A 26,217-nucleotide genomic window follows, 5' to 3' on the forward strand; every position below is an offset into this window, starting at 1 on the left:
TTTACATTAGATTAGATTATACTTTTTATTTATCCCACAAAGGGTAAATTCACTTGTTACAGCAGCAGAAAAGTGTAATATACACTACAGAAGTAGAATCAAATAAAAGGGCAAGAACCCACAGAAATTAAACAGGCAGAAATATCTGTAATCTGTAAACACGAAAAACAATCAACCTTCAAACAGACAAGTACTGAGGATGGAAATGGCATGATATATAATATATACAAACACCCAAAACAAGGTGTAAACACAACACTGACATATCATCACTTTTTATAGGTTAATATGATGAACTTGTCAGCACATCCAGAAGTTATGGATCAACATTATATTTTAGTTGGAGTCCAATATTCTCTCTCCTTTTACCTCCGTTTTTGGTCTCTACCAACTCTTAAAGGAAAATAGACTCTCAAGCTTCTGGATAATTGTGGGCTGGACGGCTAAACGATGAGAAACAACTCACTATAAAGATCTGTAAAGCCAAAGCAGCTGCAGATTCAGATGTAAATTCTCATCTGTCGTTATCTCAGTGAACCCCTTTTATTGTTTGTTCCGATCAGATCATAAAATATTTGAACGGATTGACGTCACTGAATCTAGATCTGCGGTTGAGATTGAGAGCTGAATAGCCTGCGACCAAATACCAGATAATTAAAGACTAAATGGAAGGCAGCCATCATCAATGTTATTAATTTCTCTTGATATTCTCTTGCCATGACATGTCAAACGTCAGCCATTGATCGTGGCCTATAGTGATCCATGCTTGCTGTTTTTTTTTTGTTTACGTGTCCAAAGAGCAATTCATCAACTTTAATAAGAAGCATTGTTTTGTGGTGTTAGAGTGTTTTGTTTTGTTTTTTCCCCACACACGTCCAGTCTGTATCTACAAGAGATAATATAAATACTACAGCGATGTGTGTGTGCTATGTTTAGATACCTTTTTTTGGGGGGAGTAAGTGCAATGAAAAAAAAATAAATAAATAAGAAGACAAATCTTTGTGCAATCTTAGCTGCGTCATCAAAGATGCACCGGACAGCTCGTAGACACAGAGCAGTTTGAACAGCTGACAGTAAAGAGTGAAAATTAGTGAGAAGTGCAGCATATGTCGAGAAATGTTGAGCAGTAATTACAAAGTTATCCCCTCAGGAGTTTGTTTGTGTTACAACACGTAGCTATGCGTGTGAAATTTCAAGTTTTTGCTGGAAGATCCGAGCGTCGCTGTGGTTGGACGAGATGGTTCATCATTAATATGATGCTCTGCAGACAGCATGAATACTGACTCATGTTTTCCAAACCTTTTACAGTGTGCGCCGGTTCATAATAACGGTAAAGCTTTGATTAAAAAGGAGGGGGGGGCTCAAGTGGTTCGACCTCAATTCAATGCAATGTCTTAATGTCTGTAGAAATGATGTAATTACTCATGACTGGTTAAATGATTAAAATTGCCTGGTCTTTGATTTGATGTGAATTTTCTTTGATGTTATGCTTAAAGACTCTTACAACCACACTCATGTTTTTTTCTGATGAATAGAGACAGCTTAGCATAAAGAGTGTAAACAGGGGGAAACTGTTGCCTGGTTTGGTCCAAAAGGGAAGTAGAAAACTTAAAGTAAACATGTCATTACTTCTTTTCTTTCTTTTTAAAAAAATACTAAACCTGAAGTGTAAAAACCAATGACAGTACAAAGAATGGAAACAGCCTGAGTGAAGTCACCCGTAGCCATCATGTTGGACGTGTTGCTTCTTTCACCTCCTGAGTAATCTAAATATTTTGGCAATGACGTGGATCATCGGTGGACTTGAGACCCAAAAAAAATAAGTTGTCTGATAAAGTTGGCTGTAAATGTGTCTAGAATAGGAATTCCAGTTTTTTAGCACTTACACATTTGCTTAATTTCCCAGAACCAGAAGTTCCCACTTGTGTACTTAGCTTTGAATGGCTATTTCCCCTTGTTACCAAGCTTCCCAAAATGTCTCAACTATTCCTTGGGCTTGAGCAAGAGGGGGTTTTCTAAACTATGATTGATATTTTTGGCCTCTGCTGCAAGGATTTTTTTTTTGGCCTTTTATGCCTTTAATGATAGTACAGCTGACGATAGACAGAAAGCAGGGGGCAGAGAGACACACAGTAAATGACCGTCCGATGCGGGATTCGAACCGGGCCAGCTGCAGCGAGGACTATAGCCTCCACACACGGGGCGGCCGCTTAACCCACTACGCTCCCGACCACCCCTGCTGCAAAGATTTTGACCAATATTCTTTTTTTTTTAAAGCTGTCTTTTCTGAATCCTCCAACTTGATAGGACTGAAATTAGGAAAATAGATACATAAAAATACAATGAATCAGCGAATGTATATTTTCCCTTGACTTTATTATAGTGGACGTCCATTTCAGCATCATCCCTGCTAATCTAGAGTAAAGCTTTGACCAAAAGGGAATTCTGCTGCTTCTTTTAGTCACTTTTGCTGTCTACTGTTAAAAATACAGTGAAGTGTAACAGACCGGGGAGAGTGAGAGAGAAAGGAGGGTTCACCTGTTTTCATTTGAGAAAGAGGGAGCTACTCTCAAGTGAGCAGCTGTGATGTCATCTCAAGTCCCAATCGTATGCTGAGCTGTACCCAGCCCAGACAGAGGCAGACCGGGAAGGAAAACACAAGCCGGGCTGATGGGAGGAGAATGATGCTGGGCATTGGTAAAGACGGGAGAGGAGACGCGCTGTACAGTCCAGGTAAGAGACAAACAAAAACCGCCTCGAGGGATCAGATTTTATATACAGTATATATATACACAGAGATGCAGCTGCAGCATCCGTCACCAAAACACTGGCATGTTTCCTGCACTGCGTGTGTGTCACGGAAGCTGTGGGTGGACTTAGTTGTACTTGTAAGAGATGCATTTTGCGTGACAGCAGATACACTGATGAATGATTAAGTGTCCCACAGCAGGAGGTGTGCAGGATATTGAATATTAAATCAGCAGATCAGAAAACGATGAGAATCCAGGACAGCAGAGGGAGGAAGCCTGGCTGGCTTTAAGTGGCTTGCCCCTGACGTTCACTGGGATGGGATGGGTGTGGCGAGTAGCAGCAGACCACTTGTCCTTTCCAGCCTCATCATGAATGTCATTTCTCACTCTGGGCAGCCGAAGGTCGGACGATAGACTTAGCAGGGCAGGCTGAGATGTGTGTTAATAAACTGGATGAATCAATCATGCGTGGAAATATCTGTGCCAGTGTGAAAGATATGTTGTCACACAGAAGCAACAGTGCTGCAGTGTTGTTGTTGCTGCAGCTGAAAGGACAAACTGGAATCTGTATATACATATTTAACATCACACACTATTAACTCTTGAGTGGTTCACACATTTGACCTCAGGATATCCAGTGGTTACCCCTTCTCTGCAACTCATTGATTTTTTGACAGCAAACATCCATTTTATGTTTCTACCACAGAACTAACAGCTGATTCAGAAGTCTGCTGACCAGGACCAGGAGAAGGAGAGAGCATGTTACATATGTTCAATAAATAGTTGCTGAAAACATGTGAAAAGACTACGATATGTCACCAGTTTTCAGTCCAGGATTTTGTGGGCGGTGCTTAAAGGGTGGCTCGATGACACGCTGAGGCCGCCCTGAGCATACCCCTACACCCCTAGCAGAGAGATAAATTAATCTCGCTCAGTGTTTCAAAGTTAGTCATGTCATTTTCTGAACATTACAGTCGCTATAAAATAGCTGCTTGACTGCTCCCATGAGTGGGCGTGGCTTCAGCGGACACACCCCCACAGTCCGGGAGCTGAGCTGCTCATTTTTTTATTTTTTTAAAGATTATTTTTTGGCCTTTTTTAATGATAGGACAGCTGAAGATAGACAGGAAGCAGAGAGAGGGGGAATGACACGCAGTAAATTAGCCGTGCGATGCGGGATCCGAACTGGGGACAGCTGCAGCGAGGACTAAAGCCTCCACACATGGGGCGGCCGCTTAACCCAATATGCTACTGACCTCCCCGAGCTGCTCATTTTTACCTGATTTTGCCACCTAATTTCATAAACTTGTCAATATTTCTAATTGATCAAATTTGGCTGTGTGGTTAATAACACTTTCTTCTGTAGTCTGACAAACTCAGAACACATATTTATTGTTTACACGGACTTTAAAGCGCTTCATGATCTTGCTGTGGTTGTCTGACAATCTGAACTAGCATTAAACTTTTAGTTTTAATGCTCCGAGTCAATAAAACAGTCTGACCAAAGATCTCAGAGCAGCTCGAAATATTTTGATTAAAATGTTACATTTAATTGATTGCATTCACTTTCTCTATTTTATTAGTTGTCTTAAATGTTTATTTTACTTTTCTGTTTTACCAGATGTTATATTATGACTTTTCAAGACACTTCCTTATGTCCTTAAACTTGTCTTGAAAAGTCATAATACAACATCTGCGTAAATCTGCCGCTAACTAACCTCCATCTGTTTCTTTCCTCAGGCATATAACACAACTTATCCGACAGCCATGCTTCATCACAGCAAATGGAAGACACCCAACATGACACGGGAAGACATTTATATATCAGAGCTCCAGTATGAGCAGGCCCAGTCGTGATCAGAGGATCAGCCTCCGGATGAGTCGTGTCCTGGACTAACTCAGCCCTTCTCTCTGTATTTTTTGTGACTCCTGTAAATATTTACATGTCGTGTCTGGCGGCTCCTGGAAACAAGACAGAGAACAGCTTGAAACACACACTCCATGAACTTTTTCACCAGTGGAAAGCTTGCGGGCCCTGCAGGCAGGGCTGGATACATGACTGCTGTGGTTTATTGGTTTTCGAAAACAGGAGAGAACAAGATCAGTACCTCCTCCTCTTCTTCTTCTTGTTGGTACTTTGTTCCACGACTCCTTTCCCCTCCTCGCGCTTGTCTATTTTCTTTCCCAGCTGCAAGATCTTTTACAGGAGAAAGCTCAGATAAACACACATTAGGGGAAACAATTACTCACAGGCTTCGTACTGCAGCGTCTGACTGTAACGCCCACCCTTTCCTTTCCAGAGCAAGCATCAAAAACACAATTCGATATATTAGAAACACGATTAAATATATTTAATCTCTCCGCATACTGCATATTATGGTATGCATGCATATATATTGTCATTTACTTGAATGTATGCCAAATATAATAACCATACATCCCTTATTTTTATATTTAGCTGGCAAAACGCATATGAAAAGTAAAAATCATTTACATTTATTGCAATAAATTGTAAATATACTCTTCAATATCTAAGTGTGTGCATATATATATATATATATTTCTCTTGCTTAGTTCGTAGATGTGTGTAGCAGGATTGCAACTGCAAACTATATCAGTGAGGATGAGTGTTTATACTGGTGCCTGTGTGAGTGTGTAGTAAATGTTTATACCTGTATAATCTGTCTCCGGACCTGTTTGCACACACACACACACACACACACACACACCATGGGCTGTGCCATGTGCTCCCAGCTGGTTGACATGTGGACTGTGAGAGTGAGCAGGACAGGCCGCAGGGCCATGGAGCTCACCGCCTACCCACAGATGCTGCAGGGAGGCTACCACAGAGTGACCGGCCTCCACTACATGTCCTCCTTCTCTGACGCCGAGGACTGCTGTGACGACACCAGCTCGGGCAGCTCTCTCACCTTGGACTGGCAGCCCGAGAACGACGGATGACCCTTGGCCCGAGAGGGCGTCGTTATAGCAACATGTAAATAAACATGATGAAATGCACAGGAAATGTGGCGTGTGTGCAATAAATGATGGGAGTCCATCCGCAAATAATGTCCTCTTTGTCATTCAGCTGTGGAAGGAGATATTTGACTTCAGTAAAGTAGCAATATAGTGTAGAAATACACAAATACAAGTACAAAATCTAACTTAAGCAGTGGTGGTAACTAAGTAACTGAGTAGATATGCTGAATTACTGGACTTGAAGACAGTTCTGAGTGTATTTTTTCCACCACGGTTCACTGATAAATATTGTACTTCTTCCTTCCATCAGCTGGAGTTACTGGTAACTTTTCAGATTAAAAGTTTACATGAAATACATATAATTACTTTATGACACATGAGTCATTGATATGTGTAACAGTATACTGTATATAGTGACTACCTTAACTAACTACTGTGTTAAAATGCTCATTACACATTAAAACATTATGAAAGTGGACGGAGTACTTTTTGCTTTTTGATACTTTAAGTACATTTACCTGATAATACTTTTACTGAAGTAAAAATGCGGATGCAGGATTTATAGTCATAACTAAGTACTTTTACTCAAGTACTACTGTATTCAATTACATTTCTGAGTTGCTTGAGTATTTCCATTTTATGTTTCTTTATACTTTAGATCAATGCAAAACATACACCAACTAATACATTATGACATATTATTGTAGGTTGAGCTATACAATATATAAAGCATTTAAAAATGAACACACTAATGCACCAATTATATCAATGAATCACTAATTATAAGCCAGTGTTATGTATGATTATGCATTTAACAGAGTACTGCTACAGACATAAATCCTTCTCACATCAATGAATATAAAGTGGAATTAAATGGAAACGCTCATAAAGTCACGTAACTCAAAGTTTCATATAATTTAATTCGTCAGTCATCATTAAAATGTTTTCATCATGCTGTTGAGCCACCATATGCCATGATCCGGCACCGTGGTTGCTCAACATCACCATCCGCCCGTCACCATTGCATTGCGAAACTTGTTTCTTCTTTTACAACCAACTTCCCTCCGGAAACATTATTTGCCAAAAAATCATTCCATGCATGACCACCGCAGTACTACGAAGTGAAATGACGGCTGCAAGCGTCAATGAACTGAGTCAGATCATATGAGTCTGCATTTGATTTGATTTTCCCCCAAATGCATTACGCAGAACACAGGACGTGTCAGCTCTTAGAAATAACCCCCCCGGTGTTTGTTACAGAGCAGATGGTGTTAGAGGATCACACTTTAGGTTGTAACTTTAGAAATAAATGTAAATACTCGAGTATTGTACTTGAGTATAAATCTGAGATACTTGCACTTACATTTCATGCTATTTTATACTTCAGCTCCACTTCATTTAATAGGAAATACACTTATTTAATGCAGTTTGGTGAAGAATAACTCCCCTCCAGACAATTTGTTCCATATCTAGCGAGCATAAGTAATAATACTCTGACTTTGTCTCATTTTAAATACTTGCTTTTTGAATGAACATGTTTTTTTTCTGGCGTCATACTGTTACTTTTACTTCCAAGAAAATGTGTGATTTATGACTGTCATCAGTGTCTGTATAACTTAAAAGTCGCCAAGAAAGTGTGATTCACCGAATACTGAATAATGAATGGGATCTTCTGTCTGACCTATCATCATGACAGTGGGTGGAGGCAGAGCAAACAAAACCCGCTTTCCTCTCCCCCTGTGGTCACTCCACAGCTCAGAGCTCTGCCTTGATTTTTTACTCCAGCCTCAGTTTTCGTTGATCATTCAAACAAACCATGGCAGTCATCATAAGGAATGAAGTTTTCTCCTGCTTTGTTTTCTACGGAGTGCTTCTGCTGTTAAAAATGTACATCATCGCGATAATAACGGGACAAGTGAGGCTGCGTAAAAAGGTGAGTGACTATCAGAGAGCAGAGAGAAATCTGATTTCTGCACTGAAGGATTTTCACTGATGCCAAGTTTTTTTTTCCTTCCCTAAAAAGGCTTTTGCCAACCCAGAGGACGCGCTGAGACACGGAGGTTTGGAGTTTTACAGATTGGATCCAGACGTGGAGAGATGCAGAAGGTAAGAGAGGAGAAAGTTTGTCATGCTTTTACTTTGAAAAGAAAAGTTATTAATTTATGTCCAAAGATTTTAATCTGCAAAAACAGAGACTATAACCACAAGAAAAAGATGTTTTGTAAATTTTTGAATTTTTGAAATTTTTAATTTTTAAAAAATGTTAGGTATAGGTATTTTTGAGTCGACTATCAAAAGTTTCTGAAGTATTTTGATCCTTTATTGAAGTAAAACTACTGATACCACACTGTAAAAATACTCTGTTACAAGTCCTGCACTGAAAGTACAAATGCAACATTGTAAAATCACTCTGTTAGTTCTGCATTGGAAATATTACTTAAGTAAAAAAACATTTACAATCAAGAAAATGTACTTAGAGTATTAAAAAGGAAAAAGTACTCCATGCAGAAAAAATATCACCCATGACCGACTTTTGCAGTCCTGCAGTCCTGATCATATTTTATAAGTTCCTATGTAAAGTCTAAAGTAACTATAAGCTTTGAAATGATAGTGGGGTTTAAAAAAAAAGTACCGCAGTGACATAAGTACATCATGTTGCTGTTCTAAGTGTCATTCAGTCACTGTGTCTCTCTGTGATTAGTAATTATGTTCAAATGTTAAATACTGAGTGTTCACAGCTCTCGTCCAGGGTTTGTGTGACTTATAATAATTAAAAAAAAAAACTCGGACTAATTAATTTCACTACAGTATTTCCTGTAATTGTTGATTTTCCATTAGGAGCACTTATTTTGTGTGTTTGTTTTTTTATGACTATCAATGAGGGCATCAGATTTCCTCTGTTGAGTTGGCAGCCTGTGTTGGAGCCGTACTTTGTTTTAACTTGTCGACGTGTGACAACAGCAAAGCAAAGCAAGATGCAAATCTTTCTTTAAAAACAAAAAACTTTGCTACGACATAATGTGTTCAAACAGCCCTCCGGCTGCCTTTTGCAAGAATAATATTATTGCAACTTTGGACCCATTGAGTAGAGAGGAAGTCTGACTGGGCTGGAAAGCCACAGACGTCTGTAGTGGAATGCAACTAAGATTACATTAATTCAGATACTTGTACTTCAGAAACTAAGAAACCACTTTATACTCATGATGCATTACATTTCACAGAGAAACATTGCACAACACATATAAAGAGGACCTTGTGATGACACTCTCACTACCAGGATTTCCTCCTCTGGTCTTCAATAAAACTGAGTCACCTTAATGAGAATTCACAGAGTTACACAAGAAGTGACTTTTACTTTTACTTCAAACGAATCACAGCATGACACGGGTGTTGTAAAAAACAGATGTGCGCTTGTGCTTTTACCTCCGACAGAGCTCACAATAACGACATGGAGAACATCTTCCCCTTCCTCTTCCTGGGTGCTATCTACTCCATGACTGGACCCTCGCTGGCTGTGGCCCGCCTTCACTTCCTGGTCTTCTTCTTGGCTCGTGTGCTGCATAGCGTTGCCTACTTGTTTGCCCTGCGAGCACCGACTCGCTCTCTGGCTTACACCGTGGCACAGATACCTTCTTTCTCCATGGCTGTGCAGATCTTGATGGCAGTGGCAGAATATGCCTGAATGACCTTTTTTTAATACGGGGCAGGGAATGAACTAGAGGTGGAAAAAAGCAGGAGGAGGAGGATCCCCTGAAAGGGCCTCTGTGGAGGGAAAAACAAGACTGTCAGTGCAATAATGTGTGGGATGACACCACAGCTGGGTTTTTTCAGTATTTTTTTATCATTTGTTACAAGATTGAACTGTGAGAAAGTCCTAAAAGTCATTTGAAGTTGTCATCTTGCACTGTATTTAATATGCAAAATGAAGGTTGTTGCTCTTTTGTGTGTGTGTGTGTGTGTGTGTGTGTGTGTGTGTGTGTAGCTTTTCACCTGGTTTATTCTGAAATGACTGAAAAGAGTTTAAAGCAGCGCTGCACTGTATGCCGATCCTCCTTTTGTGTTTATACACAACACAGACCACCATTCATGGTATCAACAACACAGCTATAATGGATCCTGACGTGACGACCGATGATGTGTTTTTTGATGTAACATCTTAAATTTTTTTACCGTGGAAGGAATAAGAAAGGACTCGCAACAACCTGCAGAGAAAAAAAAAGATGATGAAAGATGGTTTTTCTGTAATATTTTATTTCTATCTGTGAAAATGTATTTATTAATTTAACGTATACAATGTTTCTGTAGACAATAAAACAATTTACTTACTTGAACGTGTGTCAGTTCGATTGTCTTCCGGTAGAAAAGTTTTTCTGTCGCCTTTGCCAAGTCCTGCAGAGACAGTTTGTTCTAGTATTATGAGACAGGGCCCCACTTTGTGTTTGTGAGAGGATCCAGAAGTCTGCGGCAAAGCTCCAGCATTCCTTTACCTATTATGTAAGACCTTTGGCTGTGCTGTGCTCGTTTTTTGTATCCTGAGGGGACCTGGAATGGGGCTGGGAAACTATATAGAAATCTAAGTGTTCATATTGGGCACAATTACAGCATGTGTGCTCTGCATGTCAGCCTGCGTGAATGAAATCTCAACCTTTGGCTTGTTTATCTCACTCCTTTGTGACCTGCTTTTGGCTCCGAGCGAGCATTTCCCAGCCCTCAGATGATACTGTACTTCCAGAAGTTTAATTTACAGTGATTTTCCTACCAGTGATGACTAAAGAAAAGAAAAAAAACAACAAATCCAGAGAAGAAGGTGGGAGGAATGGAAAATCCTGGCCCTAATCCTTTGGTTTAAAGTCAATGACAATTAAAAATATGACCTGGGTGAAACATAAAACTAATTGCCGGGGACACAGGCAGGGGTGTGTCTGTATCCTGTATGCGTCAGCCGTGTGGTCGTCTCAACATGCCTATACCTTCAGGGTGAAAGGAAACAAGGCACATGTCCTCTTTCCTATACTCCTCACTTTTCCTCTCTTCTCTTCTCACGTTTTGTTGGGTGACTCACACAAAAATCACAGACCTCAATGTGGAGAAACGTGATGGGTAACAGGAAACGTATGGCTAAATACAAAACTTTCCCTCATCCTTCTGTTCAGATCAAGTAACAGCTCTTACTTTTGCCCCTGGCTGATCGTCGTCAGGAATTTATGTTAGACTAGGTCTAGTTTACAGGGTTTAGGCTCCTTTAATAAAAAGAGTGGAGAGTGGAAGTACTCGCATAAAACAGTGAGAAACTGAGCAGAAAAATCTGCAGAAAAAAGGTGCAGTTACGTCATTATTCATCCCCACCTTGTGGCCACAATCAACACTGGCAGATAAAGTGTTTGGATCCTTTAAAACAGCTGTGATCGATATTGTTATAAAAGTAAACAGTGTGGCAAGTTTCAGCTCATTATTCAGCTGTTGGATCTGCAAATGAACTGTTTTCATAGCGTTGTTTTTTTGGACTGCAGCAGGCAGCTGTTTTTTTCTCAGTGGAAAAAAAAAACAACCACTCCACATTATGTGATCCAAAAACAGTCGCAGTTAAAGACCAGCTCTGGAACATGGTGGAACATTCAGCAGCTAAAGAGCCTGATATTATCCTCAGGGGTTGGTAGAGTCCAGAGTGAACATTGGCCTTAGCGTTCATCACAGAGACACAAACAAATAAATCATCGTACGGCTCTGTAACTGGCAAAGTAGTTCACCGTAACAGCTTTAAATGATGATGTCGTGTTGCCTCAAAGTTTATTAGAGGTATCTAACTTCTCCTCCCTTAGCATGAAGGAGAAACTGTGAAATGGGAAATAAATGTGATTTAGTTTGACCGCTACTGTAGAAACATGGCGGTTCAAAATGACCGACTCCGTGGATGAGGACCCGTATCTGTAGATATAAAAGCCTCAAGATAATAAAATTCTCATTATCAGGCAATTATTAATTATCAGTCCATCTATTTCCTGTAACAGTTTTCATCCATATCGGGTTGCTGGAGGATGTCCTACAGTAGCTTGCATTGTGCAACACCCTAGGCACTTCGCCAGTTCATCACAGGGCTGACACATACATGACAAACTATGTGTAATTTAAAGTCACTAACTAACCAACCAAATCAAATGCATGTCTTTAAACAGTGGGAGGACGCTGGAGTACTCAGAGACAACCTGCACAGACACAGGGAGAACATACCACCATGCTGCCCGATTATAAACTAATGAAAACATAATTATTGACATTATTCTGCCATATAATTCTCTATATTTCTTGACATAATCTATAATTACAACCTCCTAGATCTTACATACTGGACCTTTAAGTTTTGTATTTATGATCGATATTGTATTTACTGTAATCTTTGCTTTTTAAAACTAAAAACATTCGATTATTTGACCATTTTTATCAAAATTTAGCTTAGTTTAGTGGACATGATGACATAGATATATGGCACATCATGTGTCACAAATCAGGATGATGCATGGCTTTTTATTTAACATTGTGTTTATTTTATAAGCTGATCACACGTTTCATTTCCGTGAACTCTTAATCTGAAGTGTAGTGGAGTAAAAAGTAGAATATTTCCATCTGAAACGTAGTGGAGTAGAAGTACACAGTAAAATATTTACACTACTGTTTGAGTAAATGTATTTAGCTTTGTTCCATCGCTGCTTATTAACAGTCACGTGACTTCAGTTTTCACCTTCTGAGGGAACAAATTGTGTGTGGCCTCTTACATAACCACACCCAAACTCCTCGTTAGCCTTCATGGCAGCACAGGTGGTACTTTGACTTTCCAATTTTGTTTTAATTACAGTAAATACCACAGAGGCAGACACAGTTTGATCTGGTAGAAATGAAACGTTAAGTGTGTGTGTGTGCTTGTATCCCTTTAGGAATCGTACCACCGTGTCATTAACAGCTCAAAGTGAGGAAAGGAGGCTTGAGAAAAATCGAGATTATACTGCAAAAATGTTTTTGATATCAGTTTTCTTCTCTCTAATTGAAACAAGCACATTTGGACGCCGGTGCAGAAAATGATTTTGACTTGATACAAAACAAGATTAAAGATTAAATTACTTACAAATTAATTATTAAAATAAGAAATTTTGTACAGACATTTGTGTTCTCCTCATAATATTTCCTTAATAACTCTGGTGATCATCTGCCTTCTTTTCCAGTGCTGTATATGTTGGCTTTTCCAGCATGGAGGTAAGGGATCACCAAAATTAATACAATGAATCCCATTTGGAACATGAATATGATAAGTTCATTTAAGTTGAGCAATTAATTAGGAAGGGTCTTCTGGACTAAGAGGCAAACAGTTAAATATTCACAACAGTTGATGGTTTAATATCAATCTCATTCAACATAGAAAGCACAACCTTGAAATACGTTTGACACATGTGGACGCCCTTTACATTCCTCTGACCTTCCTCTATTGTTTTTCTTATCAGATCCATTACTCATCTTATAGCTTCGGAAACAACCCCGATATATATTTGTCTTTCTTGGGCCTCCTTATACTAGGATTTCTACCAGATCTGTCAAAACAAACATGCTTTTACACAGGACATAAAACTTTCCTAACAACAGTCCATCTGTTGGTGGGCCTCCCTACAGAAGATGAAGTCACTTCATTTCAAATGTAGAGCCATCATCAGGTCCAAAAGAAGAACATAAAAAAGGAGGACCGCACAGAAACAGTTTAATTATTAAATTCAACTGTGCTTCAGCAAACTATACTGTGTTATGTCAGCAAGCAGAGCGTTGAGTATGGGTAGTTTACTATGAAACTGTAACCTGAACCAAAGCTAAACTAAACACAATGAACAACCAGACAAAAACCAAAGAGGGTGCACCGGCCTTTCAGGAGGGGCCGAGAACAAAACCAAGAAAAAAAAAAAGAGGCAAGACACAGCCATCTTGAGATCTTGTACTCTGAGTACTTGAGACCTGAAATAAAACAGAAGAAGGCCAACACAACACAGTCTTAAGACCTTAAGACCTGTCATGAGATAACATACCTGCAAAAACTTTGTGACTACATGTTGACCTTGAAATAACATTTGCAGATTGCTCTTAGTCACATATATAATAGACCTTTTTTACAGCATACCTTTTTTATTTTTTGGTATTTTAAATCATTATTTGATAGAGACAGCTGAAGAGTGACAGGATTATGAGGAGAGAGAGAGATAGGGGGAATGACATGCGGGAAAGAGCCACAGGTCGGATTCGAACCCTGGGCCGCTGCGGCAAGGACTGAGCGTTCGTACATGGGGCGGACGCTCCACCGACTGAGCTCACCAACACCCTATAGCAGCTATTTCAACGTGAAATACTCAGGTCAGCTCAGGCGTTTCCAATGATACTAATTAAGGCTCAGTTCCATTTAGTGCAGCAGAGTTTGCAGCGAGCCGCACCCTGACTCTGTTTGAACCTGAATGAGTATGATTAGGAGGTAACACCTCTGTTCTTTAAAGACTCGTGAGACATTTGAGTAAAACCAGTAAACGGAGCGCTGCTGGTCGTGAGACATTTGAGTAAAACCAGTAAACGGAGCGCTGCTGGTGTGAAACGGTTGCATGAATGATGGTTGTAGAGAGAAATATTTGGAGTTTTTGAGCAGATATAAACAAATCTGAACTGCTGATTTATTGTGTTGATCCAAGCAAAGACTGTATCTGGTGCCTGGTTGCACCAAACACCTTCTCAGACGGCAGAGACTCGACGTTTGGCTGATTACAAACATCCACCTGCTCACAGCAGCAGCCTCTGGACTCCTGGTGCACTCTGGGAAACTGAGTGTTTCCAAATAATAGCCCAAAAGTTCAAATTTCATAAATATTTATTACATATCAATGAACAGAATCGACTACTTTCACAGCAGTGGTCTACAGCACTTGTTTAAAATAATTGCTCAAATGATAATTAATAATAATAATAATAATAATATAGTTCAGTTTCATTTGAGGCCACATTTGATACACAAACATTTACAAGTAGTACTTGGCATTAAAAACGATGGCGATACAATATTTTAAGACACTTGGTGTTTTTTTTGTTAATTTTTCTTTCGTTTTGATATCACAGAGAGGTTCAGCAACAGTCTAAACAGTAAATATAGATTCAAATACAAAAAGAAAATAAAGAAAAAAACAAAACAAACAGTGAAAATGCCAAGGGGAGGTAGGAACAAAGAGTACTCGACAGAAATACAGGAGAAGTAGGAACATCATATGTGGGAGAAGCAGTGTCGTAAACTGTAACTGCCGGGCATCCCGCACTCATCCAGAGTAATAAACACTAAAGTAGAGTACCTTTTTAGTAAAAATCCCACCCCTGATTCCCATTTCTTCCTCTTCCCTTCTTAGTTTTTCTGAGTTGTGTTATAGTGTTGGAGGGTTTCACACTGCGACAGGCAGGAGGAGAACAGGGGGAGAAGGTGTGAGGGCAAAGGAAGGAGGGAGGTGGAGGAAGAGGAAGAGGAGGAGGCTCATGCAAAGATGTTGAAGGCTGCTGTGTTGTGAAACCACCACATCGAGGTGCTGTCATACCCACGTTAGAGTGATCAGAACCACAGCTCACAGATTGTGTGCGTCCTTAAAGCTTTCTCCTTTTTTTCCCCCCGACTGTCTAGTGTTCATTACTCATCTTTCTTGTTTCATGTTGATTGATTCACGCTGACTCACGGGACTGATTTAATGACCTCAGCGCTGAGTTCAAAGAAAAACTATATTTATGCAATTTCTGGAATAATTGCGTTGGGGATTGCTGGCTGCTGGGCGGACTTATGCTGAGCTGCATTGCTTCATGAGTAGCTGGGAGCTGAACAGCATTGCTGGTTTAACCTTTTTTAGGAGTGTGAACGGTTGGAATAAAGGGTGAGAAATAAAATGTAAGCAATGAAAAAGGTGTTGAAATGAGAGTTTTAGTGTAAGGAGAAACCAAGTGATGGTGACACAGCTGGTGTCTAAGCTACTGGGAGTTTAGTTTGTGTGTTCAGGTGTCAGTCAATTGTTTTTTTTAACATGCATCTATCAGTCATGAAGTGATGAAATGAGCGGAAATAAAATGTTTGTATCTGTATTAAAGCAGCGGTGACACCACCAGAGACCAGTCTAATCAGCACAGTCTCATTCAGCGCTTAACGGTTGTCATGGTGATGGAAATTGCCAATGAGTGACACCCGGGTCAGGCAGTTCATCTAATAAGAGAGTAAAGCTGAGAGGCACCACTCCATCTATAGCTCATTCCTCAAAGAGGGTCTTTGTGAGTGAGCGAGTGGATTCTGCTGTATAAAATCTGTTTGTGGTGTCCAAACGTAGCCAGTGTTTTGCTTTGATTATGTCACTTTGAGGCCCATAGGGCAAAATGTTTAAGTCTGTTTGCTGAGATTAAGTTAAAATAAGCAACATACTGAAACTTTTCTACCATGAAATAACAGATTTTTTTTATTATTTTGATGCTAATGATGTCTCTGTCATTCGTACGTGACTTTATGTTCCAGGTATGATCACCCACGAAAAGTACATAACATCCTAATAACAACGTTAAGTCGCACAGCACCAAATATTTCACTGATTTTGGGAAAACCGGATCGAATATTATGAGTTTTATGATGGACAGTGTAGTAAACTGCTGCAAACTATAGCTGCTGTTAGGTAGTCAGCTCAGTTTGTTAGTCGGGCTGCCCGGACTGTGAGCTCAGAGCACCGAGGGGAGTGTTAGTGTTTATGCCACAGGCGTTTTCTGGACCACCGAGGCAAATACTGACGGGAAGCAACACTGGTGTCGTGCCAGAACAGGAGCTGGGCAAGCAGGCAATGCAACCAGGCTCAGCAGCCTCTGTGGATATAATGGCAGAGGTGAAGAGACCGAAGGAGACATTGATGGAGCAAGAATCCGCCAGACAAGAGTCAATCTGGGACTGACTTTTAGCGGTGGTGCTAGTTTTTGATCCTAAGTAACATAATCATAACAAATACACATGTACAATGGTCCATATTTACGACGATGGTCTGAAACAGGGGGCACTAAATCTTAAAAATACCAATTTCTACCAAAAGGTTGCTTTACAAGAGAGAGAGAGGGGGTTAATTCAAGATGCTATCAAGCTGCATTGTGGGAAATGTAGGCGAATCAGAATATCTTCAGCTGATCTGAAACAGATTTTGCCTGATCAAAGACCTTTGAGTTCAGTTAGCGGCGTGTCTGATATATGATCAGTACATTAAACTCTTTGCAGGTGTGTCAAGACGTGTCTAGCTGTTTGTCAATGGGCACATGGTGAAATGGGAATAAAAGAAAATTGGAGTGTCAGCGGTGTCTTGTGAACTGGCCGACGATTCATAGCTGTAGCCTTGCACCAGGTGTCCGAGCTGTAAATCAGGACACCTGGAATGAAAACCAGCAAGGCATGTGGACTCTGAACCTCTGTGGATCACATTTAAAATAATACATAAAGCTTTAAAATAGTTAGCCCCAGTGAGCGCTGAATCCGTGATAGGTTTATTTCTTTTTAGTTTTAGTTGCTTTTCATGGACAGTTATTGATTTTTTTAATTCTACCTACAGCATGTATTAGTTTAGTTTTAGTTTAGTTGGCTAAAGATGACAATTTCTTAAAGATATCCATGTCTAAAATTCAGTATGCATTTGAAATGTTTCAACACCTTGGACCACTTCAAAAACACCAAAAATATTTCACCCCTTATTTTTTAGTTTAGTTATTTGTCAAGATAGTTTCATCTCTCTATACAATAATATCTTTTAACTTTAGTTTTTAATCTATAACTTGTGGTTTTATCTATAATTACCATCCATCATCACACGACAGTCTAGTAAAAAAAAGAAAAAAGCTTTTAACATCCGCACTCTTTCCGTCATCTCAGGTTGTGGTTTGCTCTATGCTGCTGTGTTTGATATGACGTCGCAGACCTCGTGGTTTCCAAAGAAGCTAATTTATTATTATTATTTTTTCTTTTGGCGCAGGAGACACAACACTTGTAGCAAAGGCAGGTCATGCAGATTTTATTATTATTTTTTAAAATCATTCTTCTTGGGTAAAAATGTCGCGTTGTGCCTCCGGTAAGTGAATTTATCCAAACTCAATGAAGCTGTGGGGTATCGCCGTAGTAATCTAACGTGGACCACAATCATGGCTGCTACTGTCAGACACCAGAATACGGTGAGCTGTTTAGAAGTGTAGTTCAGTGGAGGATGTTGTGGAGGAAATGGCACTTGTGGGAGACTTTGCCTCCAGCCCTGTCTACCTGTATACTGTGAATAAGGAGAGGAATAAGGACTAATATGTGCAGAGAGCATAAAACATCATACTTTTACTAAATATGGGAATAAAATGGATTTTTATAATATATCTATAAATATGCATCACAGGCATGACAGGCATACACGCCTGCCGCTGTGTATGCATTTTCATGTATAAACAGATGTACACATACATATGCATATCATACAACATTTGAAAGTGGATCGGAAATAACCACATAATATACAACACATATTAAGCTCTAGCAACGTCAGAGGGCATTGTGAATGAGATTTTTTTTTTGTCGTGCCTCGGTGCGCAGATTTACATTCAGTTTGTTGGTTTGGGATCAAACCGTTAACATTATCTCGAGAACTCTGAATAAACCACGGCATCTTACACAACCTCATCGCCTCTTTGGGTTATTTGCTGCGGGGAGGGCAACACAAACACCCAACACACAGTGGCTGAGGGGACTGCTCGTGAAAACAAACACACACACACTGACACATCTCCTTAACTCCCACTGCACCCATCTTGTCCGATGAATGGGGAGACCCAAGATACAGGGATATAAACAAGGAAAAAAATAAAAAGGATTCAACAAACGACAAAATTAAAAGCAAACCAACCAAAACAATAAAAATAAGTGTGACAGTACAGGAGTGGGTGGGCAGAGAAGTGCACGATGGGATTGTCTTCACTTTAGGTCCAGGACATCTTCTTCAAAGGATGTGGAGAGGGCGAATGCGCTGGCGAGAGGCGGGCTCTCCGCTCGCAGCAGCGCCTTCTCCGGCTCGGCCTCCGAACTGGACGAACAATGCAGCTGGACGTCCAGGTCTGATTCGACAGACTCTGAGGCTAACCTGCTGTGCACAGAGAGATATTAGCTCAGGTGACATCACGTTTTAAAAACGTACGATGCTGCTGCTGCTGATGCTGCTGTCGAAATCTGTCGGCGTCACCTGTCACTGTTCGTTGACGTCAGTGCTCGTGCTTTGGGCTCTTCCTCAGTGTTCTTCTTGCTCATCTTCCTCTGTTTGACTGTTCCACTGTCCGACTTCCCGCTCGGTTCCTCTGTCAAGCCTTCGTCGGTGTGAGGTAACAGAAAATGTGCATGAGTTAAATGAAAGAGTTCGACATTTGGGAAATACACAAGTCGCCAGGGCACAGAATACTGCTTCAATACATTCACAAGAAGTCAGTTTTACCGAGCAGCTCCTTCCGTGTGCGGCTGGCTATCTCTTTAATCTCCATGCGCGACAGTGAAAGCGAGTGCGTTGCGGAGATGAGGGGAGTCGGGGCCACCATGGTGGGGCCCGGCGTCGTCAGCACCTTGTTGACCAGGGGGGACTTGAGGGGTCTTTCAATGCTGCGGCCCACCAAGTTACACAGAGGGATCTTGAACATGTGCTTACATGCTGATTCACCTGGGACGAGGAAGAAATGGATGGAAAGGTGGAGGAGAGAGCGGCGGGTAAAGTCAGAAAGATAAAAAAAAAAAAAAGAGCATAGATGGGTTTAGGATGTCAGAAAAGAGACACATATAAAAAGGAAAAGGAAATGTGTGGCTGTTAATGTGAAATGTATGAAACTCACAACCTGACGCACTAAAATGCTTTTGCATGTTTTAGCTCATTAGCTACAGAAATGCATTATGTATTTAAAGCATAGCCTGTGCATGTGTTTCCATGCAGCCACTGAACATTTTGTGAAGTATTATATATATTTTTTCAAAATTACAAGACTCTTGCAGGATAATGCTGTTGGAAATAGTGATTATTTTGAAACTAGAGAAAGTTTAACTCTCAATTTCTTGTCAAGAGTTGAATAAGAAGATGGATACGACTCTCATGTCTGTCCGACAAAGATGAAACTAAATCCTGAAGGTGGTTATCTTAGCATAGTGATGAGAAAAAACAGCTAGACTGGCTCCGCCCAAATGTTAAAACATCTCAAAAATTCACTTAGTGACTTGAATTTAGCTAATTTATATAAAGACTGTAGCTTTTAATGAAATGTTTGTTAATTAAAGTTACTTAAAATGTTCATACAGATGGTTAGAAGAGTTTTGTATCATCACCCGGTATTTGTCCATCAGAGAAAAAGTTGTTGCTGTCTTCTTAAACACCTTCAAATTTATCAGACAGACATGAGAGTGGTATCAATCCTGGCAACAGCGTGAATTTGAATATTTCCCCAAATGTCAAACGACGCCTTTGAAACCCTCTTGGTGGTGCATTCAATGACCCTTTGACATTGCTCTCAGGTTTTATATTATCAGAAAAACAAAACATAGCAAGCAAACATACTGTGAGGTTGTTAAAAGCCTAATGCGGCCTAACTAGTCCTTGAATGCACCAATAGAGGAAGTTTTTGATTGCAACAGCATTTTCTTATGAAGCTTTAACAAATATAAAAAGAGTTTAATATGATTCAAGCGTGTTTCAAGCTCATTAAATTAATGTCAACGGATGTAAGAAATCAATCTAAAAAACTGAGGGTCATGTTGAGAAAAACGTGCTCGGTAGTTTATGAACTAAAAGATGCAAAATGGTAATTTTTGTGACTTTAAATAAAGTGTCTCTCTCTTTCTCTCGCTCACACACACACACACACACACACACACACACACACACACCAAACCTCACACAAGTCTGGAGGTTTTGACGAGCTGATACTAACAGAACCGAACCTCCATATCCAGATGAAGACACTCTGACATGATTAATAGTCCTATTTACCGAAACAGCATGTGATCTTAAAATTAATCATCCTTCCTACAGAGAGCTAATGTAATAAAACTGTTCAGTTGTAGCCATTTATAGCAGACCATCTATTATTCAGCAGAGACTATAAATGCGTCAAAAAAATCTGTTTGGGCCACATTAAATGGATGTTTTGGAGTTTTTCTTTTTTTTCTCCGAATGGCAACAATCTGCCCGCAAAAAGCTGCAGTGTGCCAACATGCAGTGCCCAATTATGCCATCAGGGCGCAGCATTGCAGTTCAGCAAGCCCGCACTCCTGGTCCACTGAGACAGGCTTGGTAGTAACATGGATGAGACTGAATTAATGTGAAGGCACAAAGAGAAGACCGTCTCATCCGGAACGTCAGCGGTTGAGAGGTGAGTAAAGAGCCACGGAGAAAAATAGAGGGTCACTGCTGTTGTTTGACAGGTGCACTGTGTTAGTGTTGTTACAGATCCTCTCTTCCTGTACCTGCGCTGTCACACAGCAAAAAAATAATAAGAAATAAAACAAAACAAACGTCAATAAATGCATAAAAGGAAAGCATGCAGTCATATGGAATATATAATCACGGAGATCAACATATTCCACATGCGTTTCTGGACCAGGGTGAGGTGTCACACTCCGTCGCACTGGCAGATTAATTTAAATATAAGCGTTTTTGTTTTTTTTCCAGCACTAATTGAGGTCGAATTCTCCAGAGCTGCTTTTTGCTGCAGGTCTTTGGTGTGTGTTTAAGCCAGCTGGAGGGAGGTGGCGGCAAGCAGCCACATCAGTAACAGCATCTTGTTCACATTACTGATGCGATTACATCAGATGAAACCCTCCCCGAGGAGCAGATACGGCAGGCACACAGGCAGTTAGAGGATGGGATTTTTGTCAGCACCCCTTCCACCTTTCTCCACCTTCTTCTTCTTCAGCCTCCTCCTTTTCCTCCTCCTTCTCCTCCTTGTGCTATACACCCCCTTCTCCCACCCTCATCCCCTCAGATTGTGGCACCGCTGTTTGGACTACCACTTTGGATCGAAGAGAGGGCTGACAAAAGTCTCCATGGCGACAGTGCAATCTGTAAATCATGCTGCGGCAGACGTGTCTTCTCCTTCCCTCTTTCCCTTCTTCTCTCCCCTAACCTCCTGCTTGTACACAACCCCTCCCATTTCTCCCCCCTCTTACCTTCTCTGCGTCTCCTCCTCCTCCTCCTCTCTTTCCCCCTCCGTAATTTAAAAACCCTCCACCCTTGATCAACGTTATCTCCCCTAACTCACTTTTTTACTTTGCACTCCGTCACCTTTCCTTCCCCCTTTTCACTCTCTCTCTCTCTCTCTTTCCTCGCACTAATGCTTTAATTAGTTAAGACAGAAGGGGGGATGGGGAAGACATAATGTTCACTTAACATTCAACCAACGTTCAAGTCAACATGCCGCCTTGGAGCAGACAGGGTGATACACTCTGGGAACATGTGCATGTTAGTGGGGCAGCGTTATGAGCGGTTTTTTTTTTTTTTTCATGAACTGAGGACGAGTTGCGGGAGAATCCTGCAGTACCTTCGGCATCCTTAGACATGTACAGGGAAAGCTTGGTACCATAGGGAATCCGTATAGAATCTGAACCAGGGATGAAGAAGAGGGTTACACACACAGTAACATACAGCACACTACACACACACACACACACACACACAGTAGGTTTGGTCTGTTAGGCGTTGGACTCCCGGTGATGCAGAATCATATGCATAACCAGCTTAAAAAAAACAGGAAAGAGAATGAGAATCCCTTCGAGAGAAATGATTACCCGAATCAGCCTAAAAGCATAAAAGCCTGCCCTCGGCCAATTGCGGCGGCGGCGACAGACAAACCTTTCACCCTGTTAGCCTTAATGGGACCTGTAAATATCCACTCCGCTCAGGGAAAACAGAGAAAGACCGCCTCTATGGTGCACACGACCAGAACATTTTAATAATTGTTTTCCTCTAACCCTTCCCTGCGGCCCGTCAGAGTGACGTGGATGCACCCGAGGATGACTTGAAGTCTAAAGCAAACAACATGATCCATCATGGCAAACCTGTATGTCCTAAACAACATTCATGACAGCTGAGCGTGACACAGTTTGTAGACGGTTGGAAGAGGTCAGCCTTTAGGGGGCGGCGGGAGTGTCGACTCCGAGTGGTCAAACACACAATGAAAGATGGAGGAGGGAGTGAAAGTGGGCTGGATGATGGGAGGGAGGGGCTCGTATTGATCCTCAATCATCCTTGAAAGCGCTCTCTGCCTCTGAGGACACTTATTGTGTCCCTTGAATGGTGGCGGCGGCGGCGGTGGGACGTATGTGGGTGATTAGTCTGTTCCTTTTAAGACTTTTAACGATGCTACAGAAAAAAAAAACATTTACATAAATGCCAAATATTTCCAATATTATTCATTTTTAAGCTGAATTCCCAACTGCAACAATAGATCTCCATTCATTTAACTATCACATGAAAATCAATTCGGAAGAGACACTAATCCATCGCAGGAGACAATTTTTTTAAAAGTAGGTTGATTGTTTTGAAAATTGGTGTGTTCAAGGATGCTGCAAAATCCTAGAGTTGGCTGCCTGAGAGCAAACCTTTTAAAAGGTTTAATGTGGAACATTTAGGAGAATCTATTGGCAGGAATGGAAAATATTATTAATATGTATGTTTTAATCATCTGAAGATAAGAATAGTTTTCCTTAAAATGAGCTCTTTATAGAGCAGGTCCTCTCACAGTGAGTGTTTAATCGTGGGTGAAGCATGGGCATCTACAACTTCACTGCTAGGTGTCACTAAATCCTCTAAAAGTCTAGATTTTTATTTAGATTATTATCAAAAAATCCCATGAAAAGACCAAAACCAACAATAAATTGATTAATACCCTGTGCTAACTGTGCAAAAACTGCAACAAGTACTAAAGCTGAATCCTTACCACGGCGGCCACAGCACTATTTACTCCTGATTAAAAAAATATTTGCAAAAAAACTTCTGTGCACAAAGTCTGTGTATCTAATCCTTAAAGCTTTGCATCTTTAGAAGGAGCCACCGAAGCTGGAGCCGCAGACAGAATAGAGAAGCTGAGTCAGACTTCAAATCAAAATTCTTGGTTTTGGCGTTTCAGTAGGGATTGCTGACATTAAGAAAAACATAAAAACACCAATTTTACTCCATAAAACCTCCAAAACAATTTTCCAATTATCCTTTGTTACCGTGTCCGTGCCTGTTTGTCTTCTACGTCTGATATTCTGACAAACATCTCTCACCAAAGCTCCGCTCCTCGGCAGTAAACTCTCGGATGTCAGAGGACGTTTGAACACACAAGGCAGAGGTAAAAAAATTGAAAATGACCCGGAACAGCAACGAAAAATGGAAAACACAGTCGGGGCAATCAATTCTTCACCGTAATAATGAATCACCTTCTCGTGTTTTCTGCATGAACACAAAGTTTTCACATCAGAGGTTTCTGCAACTCTGAGTATTAATGCTATATGTGTAATTATAAAAAAAGTATTCAAGTATAAAGCAGATAGCTGAAGATATATGTGAAGATTTGTATGTAGTGGGCTAAATTATTTAAAGGTCCAGTGTGTAATATTTAGAGGGCTCTGTTGACAGAATATATCGGTGTTAACTCTAAAGGGGCCTTTTTATATCTACAGATGCTGTGTGCATGTTGGGTCACCATATTTCTACAGCTAAACACTGACTACACATAGGGCTAGTCGCATGTTTTGCAGTTTCTCCTTAAACTAGGAAAGACGGGGTGAGACGAGAAGGTTGCAATCAGCAAATACACGTCTACACTGCTCCTTTAAAGCCATCAGTCGGATTATATTAGTTAATGTAAAAGAAGAATCTATGTGAAGGAGATTTGAAGCTCTGGGTCTTTTCCCAGTTTCATAACTGTGGTAAGCCCCAAAATGATGTCCGTATTATACAGTAGGAAAGGATGAGGTAATGGTGATGGGAGAGATGAATGCAATCAAATATCTTGCCCTAGAAAACGACCCATGATTCAACTGTGAGACGGAGAGAACTCTGGAGGAGAAAGGCTGCGACTTCAATGAAGCGTTTCTGCTGAGACGAGTTTATGTAAATGTCTCTCGAGCTCTGGGCTAACACAGCGGCGTCCAAAGTCAAACAGGTCTGCGGGCACGACTGACATTTGAAAACCTTTCATACCGGAGCATTAATATCAACATCCTCTGGTGCTCTCTCTCTCTCTCTCTCTCTTGTGTGGGGCTTACCATCACCGAGCGGGGAGGGGAACACGGGCATCTCGTAGCCGGTGGGCGTCTGCGGGGAACTCTGGGAACTGGTGTCTCTGGAACTGCAGTTGGAGGCCGAGCTCACCGGAGCCGACGAAACAAAATAGATGTCCGACTGCAGAGCGGGGAAAGAGATCAATAGAGTGACACGGCGGATATGTAACGATGCCAAGAAATATTAAGAGAGGTTAGAGGAGGGAGGTGAAACATGGAGAGAGAGAGAGAGAAAAGGAAAAGCAAAGAGATGGAATGAGTATTTGTTTTATGCCAGGCACACTGCGGTCTGTGTTAAATTACCTGCGTGTATGAATTATAAGTGTATTATTGCTTTGTAGCCATGCAGATTGTCAGCCATTTTTCCCACCAGGGTAATAAAGATTGATTGAAATGAGAGAGCTGAGACAGCTACTTCTATAACGCGGAGTGGGACCCGCTAACACTGAAAAGACTCACAGGAGAAAAGGGCTTTGTTAGAGTGAAACCAGAGTGTGTTGTATGTTCTGTTTTATTCATCTGGTGCCAATCTCAGAGAGCACGTCTAGACTGATGTATTTCCACTACCTGATTATCTCATTTCTGACCAGTTTTGCACATGAATTATGAATTATTTACAAAGTTCCTGCGTGCAGTGTTGACAAAAATCCGGGCACGGATGTGATATTGTGTTAGCTGTCAAGCATACTGACCCGTGAAGCAGCCAACTGTAGCTCTGGGACCACGGCTGTGTACACGAGGTTGCCATTGACCACCAGTCGGATCTCGATGGAGTCGGTCGTGAAGGCCAGGATGTAAGGAAACGCACAGACTGCAAAGACAACACGAGCATACGATCAACAACAGCCCCCCTCCAGGTTTGACTAGAAACGTTTAGAAACTCCCCCCTAATACGAGACATTTAAGAGTTTCACCGAGAATGGCATTTTGAAATGTCATCATTAGCCGATGATATATGCAGAACTGGGCTGAATATATCTCCTAGAGGCTCTAGACTCGAGGCACTTCCTTTCCTTCCTTCCTTGAAATGTAAAATAGCTTGAGAATGAACTGCGGCACAGCATGAAGACATCGTCGACAAGTTAAAGAAAATTCTCAAACAAACCATCTGACAGCAAAGCCTTTAATAATTCGTCTTGGTTAAACCTGCTATAACTGACT

General features: G+C 40.9%; 2 protein-coding genes across 6 annotated transcripts in view; one reads left to right on the forward strand and one right to left on the reverse strand.

The window, feature by feature from the left end:
• Nucleotides 1–7,452: 7,452 nt before the first annotated feature.
• ptges (prostaglandin E synthase) lies at nucleotides 7,453–10,060 on the forward strand. Its single transcript, XM_010750942.3, has 3 exons — nucleotides 7,453–7,662; nucleotides 7,753–7,835; nucleotides 9,162–10,060. Exons 1-3 carry the CDS (start codon nucleotides 7,546–7,548, stop codon nucleotides 9,409–9,411), a joined length of 450 nt encoding a protein of 149 aa, XP_010749244.1. The 5' UTR covers nucleotides 7,453–7,545; the 3' UTR covers nucleotides 9,412–10,060.
• Nucleotides 10,061–15,385: 5,325 nt separating this feature from the next.
• garnl3 (GTPase activating Rap/RanGAP domain like 3) overlaps nucleotides 15,386–26,217 on the reverse strand; it is a 71,047-nt gene continuing 60,215 nt past the window's right edge. For 3 of the 5 annotated variants that reach the window (XM_027282027.1, XM_019269115.2, XM_027282028.1), the window contains 6 exons: nucleotides 25,749–25,867; nucleotides 25,042–25,177; nucleotides 22,329–22,388; nucleotides 19,247–19,465; nucleotides 19,001–19,121; nucleotides 15,386–18,901 (listed from right to left, as the gene is read on the reverse strand). In XM_027282027.1, coding sequence (XP_027137828.1) covers nucleotides 18,736–18,901; nucleotides 19,001–19,121; nucleotides 19,247–19,465; nucleotides 22,329–22,388; nucleotides 25,042–25,177; nucleotides 25,749–25,867 — 821 coding nt within the window. In that variant the 3' untranslated portion in view covers nucleotides 15,386–18,735. The remainder of the gene's footprint in view (nucleotides 18,902–19,000; nucleotides 19,122–19,246; nucleotides 19,466–22,328; nucleotides 22,389–25,041; nucleotides 25,178–25,748; nucleotides 25,868–26,217) is intronic. The other 2 variants (XM_027282030.1, XM_027282029.1) reach the window with 1 other exon arrangement.

The sequence above is a fragment of the Larimichthys crocea genome, chromosome IX (assembly GCF_000972845.2).
Source record: "Larimichthys crocea isolate SSNF chromosome IX, L_crocea_2.0, whole genome shotgun sequence".
Lineage (NCBI taxonomy): Eukaryota > Metazoa > Chordata > Actinopteri > Sciaenidae > Larimichthys > Larimichthys crocea.

What these genes read in the sequence shown, in the direction of transcription:
- ptges (XM_010750942.3), top strand. Translation starts at nt 7,546, where the DNA reads ATGGCAGTCATCATAAGGAATGAAGTTTTCTCCTGCTTTGTTTTCTAC. An exon ending in AAGTGAGGCTGCGTAAAAAG is followed by an intron (nt 7,663 to 7,752) that starts GTGAGTGACTAT and finishes TTCCCTAAAAAG; the next exon opens with GCTTTTGCCAACCCAGAGGA. An exon ending in GACGTGGAGAGATGCAGAAG is followed by an intron (nt 7,836 to 9,161) that starts GTAAGAGAGGAG and finishes TACCTCCGACAG; the next exon opens with AGCTCACAATAACGACATGG.